Genomic DNA, 11,536 nt, shown 5'->3' with positions numbered 1-11,536 from the left:
AGAAGTAAAGAGTTATTGATTCCATTTTAACACCTCTAGATTTGATACGGAAACACTTTGTTTTAACACTGGATTTTAACTACTAATAATATACATCCCAGAGTTACATGAACAGAATGTGACTCTATAAGTGTAAAATTAACTCTGCTTTTGCACAAAGTCTGCTAACACCAAAACATTTAACACTTTTGAATTTGCTGTGAGTGGCAGTTTTTAAAATTGTTTTTCAAAACTGACACAGCTGTGTGAAAGAAGGCTACATTAGCTCTTAATAAACTTCTACGCTTTTAAGAGACGTTGGTATTTTAGTGTTATTATTCCGATGTATGTGTGCTGAGCACAGACCATATTTATTGTAACTAGAGATTGGATCAGAAGCTGGAAGTTGAAGCCAAAAAAAGACAAGTGCCCCCTGTAGGCTGGCTGCAATACTAGCTTTAAGTCCCACCTCTCCATGTAAACAAATAGGAATAAAAAAAATTGAAGCACACTTCAGATAACTTTTTTCAAGAGTTAATTTTTGTTGATTCACATAGTTCTCACGTTGCTGCTGCTGTACGTTCCAATATGCATTTTTCCAATATGTTTAGGTTCAATTAGTTATTTGAGGCTTAAAGAAAAGTGACATGTCACGCTGTGATTGACAGTCTGTTTGCGAGTTGGGAGGGTGTGTTGGCGGGACTTTTGTAACAAGGGTACGAAACCTTGGTTTCCCCACCTCCCTAGTGGGCAAGCTCAGGCTCCAAAAATACAACATGTTGGGAACCAAAGAAAATTGAACGCTATGATAGAAGAACAACGATAGAAGGCTGGTACGCTTCGTCCATCTCCATTTATGCCAACGGTGTATGTATGCCAGTAGTGCTGTGGCTGCGAATGTATCAGTCTGCCTGACCAGCATCTATAGTCAGTCCAAAAGTGGACCCAAGTCCTGCTGGACTGCTACAATCAGCAGCTTTAGTGCCATGGGTTTATAACGGTTTATACTCGGCACACATACGTTCACATCACACGAACATTGTTCAGTTGAGAAAACAATGACAAACTAAACAAACAGTGTAATTATGTAAAAGGGTAGAGGTTTAATATTACCTAATGTAGAGTTTGTTCACATCAGAGTGTCACTTAAAAATAATAATAAAGGAGTTTTTATAAAAATGGGCCCTATTTTGGTTAGCCATTAGTGTAGCCCGGAGGGAGACTTCTGCCCTTTTCTTTGTACTCTATGCTTAATGACTGATGTCACGGCTGATAAGGTACTAACTACTGATAACTATTTGACAGAACATTACTTCAACGATAACCAGACTATCCCTTAAACATAAGTACAGTTTAACTAATACGCAAATTATGAAAAAGGTAATTGTGTCAAAAAAAAACTGAGTCAGTATGAGATGGATGAAGAAGCCAAAACAGGAGATTTATCTTTGGCTGGTCACACGAGTGTTAATTTTTTGAATGGAGTCTATTGTCTTTGTGATCCAACGGTACACCAGGCATTCATGAAACATAAGGACAAACACACGGAGGACTTGTCTTTGGCAGGGAGACATGGATCACCGAGTGCTCTGTTTGTGTAAGCCCCCTAAAAACCAAGCATGATTCAGACTAATTCTCCCACACACTCTGTTTACACTCACAGAGGTAATATTAATTTCTCGTGTCTGTGCAAGCACTGACATGTCATTCAGCATTTTCTAAAAATATACCGAAGGCCTTCGAGTCCCACATAGTTGTATCTGTGACTACTTTTTTTTTTTTTTAAATTAGGCAAACTTTCCTAAATTAGGAGTGGAAGTAATACGTGAAATCTACAATGACCTCAGAACATGACCTCAAAGTTATTTTAGCTTCAGAGTAACGAACAAGTTTAAGGGGGATATTTTTTTTATATTTGGTAAGATTAAAACAGCACCCAATGCAAATTATTTTATTTATTTTTACAAGTTGGCACAGTGATTAAAAAAATAAAAAAAAAGTAAACCATGACGCTTTGTCCACTGTCGCCTTTTTTTAAACGTCTGTGGCTTCCGATCACTTTTCCACTACCACTTCACCCGGAACTCCCATGTCCAAATACGGACGCGTAGGGGGCGGGGCCGGACACTGCCTTATTTGGAGTTTCCACTCAGCCGGCCGCTTGGGCTCCAAGTCAAAACAAGCCTGTGCAAAGCTTTGCAATATTTACAAACGATTAACTCCGTCAATTACTGCCTTTGTTTGAGAATGATGCTGCCTGGAAAAAAAAAAAAAAAAGAAAAAGAGGGGGGGCCTTTGAACCAGAGTTCTGCAATCCAGGACCGCACAAAGTGTGTGGAAGTTCACTGGGAGGGGAGAAAAAAATGCGCTCCAAAGTCCTGTGTGAACTTTTCTGGAGAAGAAGGTAGCAAAAGCAACAAACTTTTATTTGTTTGTTTAATTAATTTGGTTAGAATATTAACTTCATGCTACCACGTGCGCCATTAAAGTGTCTTAAATGAAAGACAAAACACGTTTGTTTTTTTTGTTTGTTTTAGCAGAGATGCTTACAGCTCGCTGTGTGCCTCCTGAAGGTATCACGGGATAATAAAGATAAGAGGCTCCTTAATCACTTCTCACAAGGACGGGAACAGAGGAGAGCCTCCGGCTGAACCCCGAGAAGGACGCAGCTGGATGTGACATCTGGATTTGTGTAAACTTTGCTGGTATCGCTCTCTCTCTCACACACACTCACTCTCTCTCTCTTTCTGTGTCGGAGCCTTTTTGCCTCCGCTGTAGTTTCCACCGACTGACGAGCGGAGAGCCTGAAGCCGATCGCCCATGTCCATATATGGTCACCTACGTCACGCACATGTTCCAGCCCCCTATTTAGACTGGAGTCCCCTATCCAGCTCCAATAGAACAAGTAGAGCCGCTCTTGTTCAGGCATCATCTCCTCCTCCGTTGAACTTCAACATTCCCCCACAACACGCAGCCCTTCCACAGTGATCAGACCCATAACAACAATAGCTCGTGAGCGCGCAGAGCAGACAGACAGACAGACAGAGAGGAGGGGGAGAGACCCGGAGCTGCTGCGGGATACTTGGATAGCTACAGCTTCAGGAGCCAAACCTGCGCCTCGCCTCCTCTGCTGTGATCGGCACCTGCTTCAGCTTTCTCCGGGAAGCGGCGCTTTCGTGTTGGATACCTGCGCGCTTTCTTCTTTTTGTTGTTGTTGTTTTCTTTTTTTTGCTTTTGTTTTGGTTTGTTCTAAATGTCGGACTGAATCGAACTGCTATGACAGGGAAACTAGCGGACAAGATCCCTCTTACAATGAGCAGTTTAATAAACACGATCCCTGACAGCCTGTACCCGGAGGAGGACATCCCGACGTCTATGAATATTTTCACCAATACGGAATCTATTAACCACTACTCGCAGATGAATACAGGTGAGTGTTTTTATTATTATTATTATTATTATTATTATTATTATTGGTGGGGGGAAGGGATTTACTTTGAATCGTTTACTGAGTGGCTGAAGCTGCGATGCGAGATGGACGGCAACAGTTGGCTCCGGCTTGGAGGCACCTGTTTGCGCTCTGGCTCTGTTGCGCACAAAGACGCGCTCCTGGATTCATCCACAGGCTCCTTTACGCGGGGTCAGGTGGAGCCCCGCGGATCAGCTCGACTACAGATTTAAAACGAAGTTAGAAATATCTTGAATAATATTTAAAAAGAATACTGATTTGACTCGGTTACCGCGTGCCGACGTGACAGAATTCACACAACGTAGTGTAGGGGGTGAAACATTTTAATTCAAAGCTTAAAACGCTGATGTGCAAAATTTAAACAGACTGTCGTGGGTTTTTAATTCTTCAGTGAGGTGTGTTTGAGGAAATGTTATGCTATCAGTTTTAAAATATACATATATATCTATTTAAAAGGCTCTTTTAGGCATTCAGAAAACACGTCCCAGCTCCAGACTGAACTCTGTAGATCATATTTTACACTACATGTGGTCAAACCACAACCCCTCAGATTTGATATCCTCTTGCACAAAGAAAAAAAAAAAAGAACAACAGAAAAAAGAGGGTCATCATCTTAAAGCTTGACTTTCATTCACAACTCCAGTAGGCGTGTGTGGGTGCGTTCTTCCTATACAGAAACCCCTTTAAACGCCTGGCCCACGCGCCTGCTCCTCTTTAATAAAAACTGCAAGACTAAGATCGATTGATATTAGCGACTTCGTGTTATTATTAGACACCCTTTTTCTTGTTTTGTCTGCTTTTTTGGAGCCTCGTAAATATAACCCTTTGGTTCGTATACGTGTCGTAAAAGAAGCTGTAATGAATCAAAGTCACCTGGACAGGTGGCGGACCCAGGCTGACTAAATAAATAAATTCATAAAATGTAACATTTGAAGTTGTCAGTGCCAACATATGATGTGGGGACTTTACTTTTACCCTGCAGACTCCAACGCGCGCCATTTCTTTTTTTCTGTGTGCGTGTGTGTGTGTAAAATTAAATTATATATAAATATTAGAAAAGGATTTAGAGCTTTTATTTTCTAAAGCAGGCTTCTATTGATTTATCACACACGTGCGCGTTGGATTTTTCCACACGGTATAATAGGTGTGACAGCTACTACACCTTTTTTTTTCTTTCTAATGTCCAAAAAAATACGAGAGAGTTTTAATCATAAAATACGCGATTAGTCCACTTTTTTTATATTTATACAAGCGAGATGGGAAATGTCAGATTTTATTTTACTTTATCCTAAAGTTAATATGAGAGAGGTCACGAGCTGGAGAGTGTATTTCTGTTTTATTTGTGTCCCTTCATGAAATAAATAAATATATACATCCTCATAATAAATTGTTAAGCTGGAATATTCATGCTGCATTTGGAGCAAAAATTGATCATTCGCCCTTTTTTTTATTTAACAGGTGTGTCAGGTCAGGTCAGAAAAGAAAAGAAATTGTGCCTCAAACTTTATTTTGAATCCCTTAAAATCCCTTCACTGAAAATCTAAAAGGTTCAAGGAATATTTTATTAAAATCAACACAAAAGCTTATTTTCTTAATGTCATATGTAAAAAAAAAAAAGAAGAAGAAATTAAAAATACATTTCTGCCAACTCTCTGTCTAAAATAATTTCTGATGCACTTTTTCATATATTTTTATTTATTTTTTTCGCTGCCAAATTCCAGCAGGTTGTAAAACACAAACATTCCTGCAAAGTAGAAAATGATATTTGTTTGAACCTCTGATTTAGTTTTCAAATGCCACATTTTTTAAAAAATATATATTTTTTTATTTTAGAGCCTGGCAGTCACGTAAATAAATACGTATGAATTGATGTGATTTTTTTTTTACATTTATTTTTACAACATCTTTGGAAGAAGTTCACCATAAACTGTAAGATACCTGCGAATAAAACATTGCAGATGAGGAAAACACTTGAATTCATTTCCAGATGTTGTGTGTTGCAAAGTGTGTCCTGAGTTCTTGAGCGTTTCTGGATCTGTGGCGTCTGCCTCGTAATCCTCCCTGCTGTTAAGACATCAAGTCTTGCTACTCTGTTTGGCTGTCCTCCTGAGGGACACAATGACTGGATCAAAGGGGGTGTTTTAGGTCTTGATTTATGAGCGCTTGTGGGATCTGCGAGGGAGAGAGACACACACCACTCTCTCAGACGCAGCACTCAGTCACTTAACTTCCAGGTCTGACAGAGCTCACGTTTCTTCATGAACTGTATGGGAGTTTATTTTTTTTTTCCTTTTATTCGTTCCTCTTCTGTCTTTTTATTTCACAAAAATCTGAGGGAAAGTTTAATGTAGGACGAACCTAAAGGGTGTCACCTGAACTTCGATTGATGTGATAAAGTTAATTTTTTCAGCTGTTTTTTTTTTTTTTTTAACAGAATTTATGCCACAAATGTTTGGGGTTTTTCTGTTGTTGTTTTTTTTCCCTTAAAAGACTGGATGTTAAATGGTTGATTTATTAATGTTCTGACTTTTTTTTATTATTCGCTTTCATCTAGATAACATCATGGATCTGGGCATGGGAAGCGAGAAGGCGAGCTCAGAGATTCAGTATGGATCCAGCTTCCAGTCCAACCGCAGCGGGCAGACCGTGACATATTTGGGGAAGTTTGCCTTTGACACCCCTCCTTCGGGTGGCATCGGCGGCTCTGGCTGGTGCCCCGATAACAATATCATCAGCCTTGTCAGTGCAGGGATCTTAGGCGTCTCGCCGTCACCCGGCACGGTTACGACGCAGACATCATCCTCCGCAGGCAACATGGGCGGACAAACGTCAGACATGGAGCAGGTATATGGTCCGCCACTCCCTGCGTATTCCACCTGCAGCGACCTGTACCAAGACCAGGTCTCCTTTCACCACAGCCCTGCCACCAGCACGGCTCTAGCCTACCCCGGCAATGACTATCACTCCACATCCAAAGCCCCCATGGATGGCAGCCTGTTTTCCATGATCCCTGACTACAACCTTTTTCATCATCAGGGAGAGGTTGGAGTGATGGAGCACAAGCCCTTCCAGACCATGGACCCCATCCGGGTCAACCCTCCACCCATCACACCCCTGGAGACCATCCGAGCATTCAAGGACAAGCAACAAATCCACCCAGGTTTCATCGGCGGGCAGCAGCACCCGCCTCAGCACCACCCGCCACCTCAGACTCTCACCCTCAAGCCCATCCGGCCCCGGAAGTACCCCAACCGTCCCAGCAAAACGCCCGTCCACGAGCGGCCGCACGCCTGTCCGGCGGAAAACTGCGACCGGCGCTTCTCGCGCTCGGACGAGCTCACGCGTCACCTCCGCATCCACACGGGTCACAAGCCCTTCCAGTGCCGGATATGCATGCGCTCCTTCAGCCGGAGCGACCACCTGACCACGCACATCCGCACGCACACGGGGGAGAAGCCCTTCTCCTGCGAGTTCTGCGGGCGAAAGTTCGCCCGAAGCGACGAGCGAAAGAGACACGCAAAGGTTCACCTGAAACAGAAGGACAAGAAGCAGGCGGACAAGAGCAGCGGGGCGGCTGGGAGCCACAGCTCACCGCCCAGCTCCTGTGGGGGGCCAGCAGTGGGAACGTCATGACCATCACTACGTGCACATGGACTAGAGCAGAAAGAGACTTGGGAAGAAAGGATCACATCCACTATGAGATAAATAGGTGACTCTTTTCTTCTCGTTTACACCCCTGCTCCTTTCAGTTCCTTCTATTTTGAGATGGATGCCTTTAGTTTAAGTACGAGGGGAAGGGCTGCTTTTCTTTTTCTTTTAAGCAATTTGAAGCCTCAGCTACTGCAACACGGTGTCAACACAAAGACGAGTGCTTGAAGCACATTCTGTCCGAACAGCCTCTGTGTGTCAATAGGTTCTGAGGTGGACACATTTATGTAAATTCTACAGAAATGTCCTTAGCCAGGATCCATGACAGGGGTGCAAACAGACAAAACAATAACGGAGCTCAGTGAAGATGTTAGTTGTCTGGGATGTATGCATTAATTTTATTAGGCTGTTTAAAAGTGCAATTGGTTATATTTGTGTATCGTCATGAATACTTTAATAGTGGCACGTGACTGTCTTTTTGTTGAGGTGTAGTGTTTTGTATTTTTTTTTTTCTATTTGAATGTTTTTTTTTTTCGTTTTTTTTTAAAGAATGTGCCAAATGTATCACGGTGATGCAGCCAATCTTGTTCTTTTTTATTTCCGCCTGACATTTGGCAAACTCAACAGTGGCGTCAGCTCGTAGAGATTTAATTCACCACACACCAGGTTCAGAAGATCCCGCGCCGGTCGGTTAAATCTAGATAACGACTGACTGGGTCACACGAAGCGAAGCGAAGTCTTGTCCTGTTACATGTACACACATGCCTGCAGTAAGCGATGCATTTGCCAATACTTATTTATTTTAAGCCATTATGAAACACTGTGCGTTACTTGTTTTCCTTTTTCATGTGGTGGCTTTACATTATGTTGCCAAATGTAATTTTTCTTTTTTGTTTTTTTTTGTTTTTTTAAAGCTCAACAGTACTGTTCGTTTTTTTCATGTGCTCTGCAAATATGCAATCAAATAACAATGTATGCCAACAACCCGTAAATCAGATTAACTGGGAGCACAGTTAGGGCAGACTTAATATTTAATTAAAAAATATAAATAAATAAACAAACACTGGGTTTGCAAACGAGCGGTATGTAGAAGAAATGATGAATGAGGTCTTTTCTCTGTGCTTCTCGGGGTAAAAAAAGATGAAGCTACCTGGTTTAAGACACCAAAAGATGAGCAGTAAATGGTAAGAGAGTAATAACTACAAAAGAAGAAGAAAAAAACTAACTTCCAAATCCATGTTTACATCTTTTTTAATACAGAGAGACTGGGCTGTAAAATGAGAAAATGAGGTGTTGTTCTTTTTGTACAGTAATCAAATGTGTGGCTACGGTGAAAAACTCCACTTTTTTGTACTCAAGTGTCCAACACGCCATAATTCAGTATTAAATTGTGCATATATGTGCATCCGTCCATGCACACTATGTATATATACAAATGACTGCATAAACGAGAACTTTCAACTGACTTGTGCAGACTGTCTTAAAGATTTTCGTAATATTGCTATATGAGAAAAAAAAAGAAGATAAGAAAACATTTTGTTGTTATAGGTGACTGCAAAAGCTGTTTATGGATTGCTGCAAACAATGGTGTCCTATCTTCCACTAAAAACAAACAGCAAATAAAAGCAGCGGCAACATCTGTGGGCTTTAAAGTGGAAGCCGGCTCAAGGAAGCACTAATGTGTTCTCTGAATAAAAAAAACAAACAAAAAAAAAGCAACATTTTTTTTTTGTGCATCTCCATTAAAAAAAAAAAAAAGATTAAAACATACCAGTTATTTAAGACATTCTCCCAAACGACTGAAATGCCTAATAAACAAAATACATTTCAGAGCATGAAAATAATTTCCACTAATCACTTTTCACTCACCTTGCTTGTCTTTGTGCTGGAAGGAGGAAACACCAGCTTTATTGCTCAGCGAAAAGATTCTGTGTAGGCTCCTGCCAATGGCTTCACTTGGATCTAAATGTATGATAATTACAAAGACAACATGCAGTTTGCTTATCTGAAAGCCTTACCGTTAGATAACCTGAACATTTTTCTCCTCTAAGAACACATCCAGGGTCTATGAGAGTGTAACATCATGATGGGGACACTAAAATGACATTTCCCTGTAATATATACACTATTTGTGAGTGGTAACCTACAAAAACAATGGGAAATAAGAATAAGGAAAACAAGACTAGATTTGAGGTACATTTTGGTAAAAAATACTGCCAAACACACCGATGCTGACATCAATCCTAACGTTTTCACTTTCACAGGAATTTGATCAAATTTCTTAAATTATTTCCTCCTCCATTTTAAAGCAAACTTCAATCTTGCCTTCTGTTATATATTTTTTTTAACTGTTTTCCTAATGGGTTTCTCTCAGCTCACTGACTGTACTCCCTGACTGCGGGAAACATCTATAAACATTGTTAAACTCTGCTGAGAAAAAAAAAAAAGAGCACCCGTCAGCGAATGCAACAACTGTGCTAAAAACAGGATGTGAACCGATGAAGGCAAAGGCCAGAGGGGCGATTCGGACAAACGGCGCCACAGAGAACACAGTTCATGCAGAAACGAGCTTCGCGGGCCACACTCTGTCCTGTAACAGTTTGCACCGCTGAGCCCTTCTGGCCGGGGTCCATTTATTTGCCAATTAATTTGGCCTGAGAGAGTCTTTTCTCAACTCATCTACATGGCCAAATGAGCAGAGCTCTTTGCACTTGTTTTAAAAAAAAAAAAAGTTTAAAAGTTCACGCAGCCTGCGGCGTTTAGCGTGATACAGATCAAACGTTTGGGGAGTCGTGAAGGCGCGCGGCTCACCTGCATCGGTTCGATAACTCCTGCTCTTGCGAGAACAAACTGCGACAGAAATGAACAACCAACTCGACGAAGGCCAAAGGGAACATTTGACTTTGCAGGTTATCGTCCTGGTTTATTATCCCAAACAAATACCATTACAGCAACTACTTTTATTTTTGCACACGTTAACGTAGACATAGAGTCATAGGGAGTCAGCAGAGGTTATAAGAAAACCAAAACGCTTCAGTGTTCGATTGTTTACAGCAGATTTCGCAGGAATAAGAACTTCGAAACCCAAAGGCTTTGCTTGTCTTTAAGAGAAAACTGTGTTTGTGTTGTTTTGTGTTGCAGATAGACGCAAAGTAAGGCAGACCCTATGACCAAACCACTTCAGCGTCCAAATGAAGCCATTACAAACCTGGAAACTCAACACACCATCAGCCCCGCTCTGTCTGTCACGTCTCTGTTGTGTTCTGTAAAACCCCATATAATTCCCCTCCATATCCTCATCTTCAGTAGTTTTTCTGCTAAAAAAAAAATCAAAAAACAATCCAGTTTTCACCGTGATCTTCTGAACACTTATCACAATGTGTGGATGCTACAAGTACACCCAAATGACACCCACCCACCCCCCAAAACAAAAATCTGCTTACCTTATGTGCTTTATGTTCTGTTGGCTGAAAGCAGGCAACTGCAAGGTCTGAGTTCGCCTCATCCATGTCCTTTTTCTCCGTGTTGGATCCGGGCCAACATCAGCAGCCATCTTTGCACCAAACTGGGTTGCAGGGTTGGCCGGTCAAAAACAATACGAGACCAGAACGCCGCAGGAGCAACGACTCCTAAATGTGACCTCCGTCTGTGTGTAGCTGAAAGGCAGCCGTCCAGCTGACGTTTGCGTGTGACTCGGCTCACTCCTGCCAATTCATAATGACGAGCTTTCTCTCAAACTAAACGAACAGAAGTAATTTCGTGATTTCAATAAGGTAGATTACTCGCGTCATCTTCTGGTCAGCAGGGTGGCTTCAGGGATTTCGTGGTGTCTGACAGTGACACTGGCGTTAAGATGGAGTCGATCTTCTCTGTTCTTTTTTTTCTGTTGTGTTTTGTTTCCTTTCACTAACAGAATATCCTCATTTTTTCTTTTGTTTTTTTGCATGTGCACGGACATGTTCCAAAGTGCTACCCACAGATGCAGTGGGTGGTGCTCCTTTCTTTATTATGCATGAAAAAAAAAAGTTCCATTGAGTAAAATGGGAGAAACTCAACAACAATGCAAGACAATTGGAAACACACCATGGACTAACTGTTCTGTTGGCTTTTTTTCTTTTCTTTTCTGTTCAAGAAAACAAGGAGTCTTGTTCAAAGTGTCGTGGATGTCTTTTGCCTATTCATTTTTTTGTTTTTATTACCTTATAATAAGGTCCTTTTAATGATGAGCTGAATATTTAAATGAATTTTACTCTATCCTTGTGATGGGGAGGTGTGCTACTCCGTTTACCTGGCACTTCAGTTTGTTGTAATGCAAATGTTTTGTTATTTCCATGTAAGTACTTGAATAAAGAAAAAAAATATAACACAACTTGCCTTCTGTCCTTCACTTTACTTGGTTTCCAGCGTGTAGCCTACATTACACTCGTTCGTTTAAAATAA

The 11,536-nt window shown here is 41.3% G+C and overlaps 1 protein-coding gene across 1 annotated transcript; it reads left to right on the top strand.

The window, feature by feature from the left end:
- Window positions 1-2,894: 2,894 nt before the first annotated feature.
- Window positions 2,895-9,612, top strand: egr3 (early growth response 3). Its single transcript, XM_017417093.3, has 2 exons — window positions 2,895-3,409; window positions 6,003-9,612. The coding sequence occupies exons 1-2, from the start codon at window positions 3,256-3,258 to the stop codon at window positions 7,079-7,081; spliced, it is 1,233 nt and encodes a 410-aa protein (XP_017272582.1). The 5' UTR covers window positions 2,895-3,255; the 3' UTR covers window positions 7,082-9,612.
- Window positions 9,613-11,536: the final 1,924 nt, after the last annotated feature.

The sequence above is a fragment of the Kryptolebias marmoratus genome, linkage group LG1, assembly GCF_001649575.2.
Source record: "Kryptolebias marmoratus isolate JLee-2015 linkage group LG1, ASM164957v2, whole genome shotgun sequence".
Taxonomy (NCBI): Eukaryota; Metazoa; Chordata; class Actinopteri; order Cyprinodontiformes; family Rivulidae; genus Kryptolebias; species Kryptolebias marmoratus.
The sequence above is the reverse complement of the archived record's forward strand: the minus strand, read 5'-3'. Positions and strand labels throughout refer to the sequence as shown.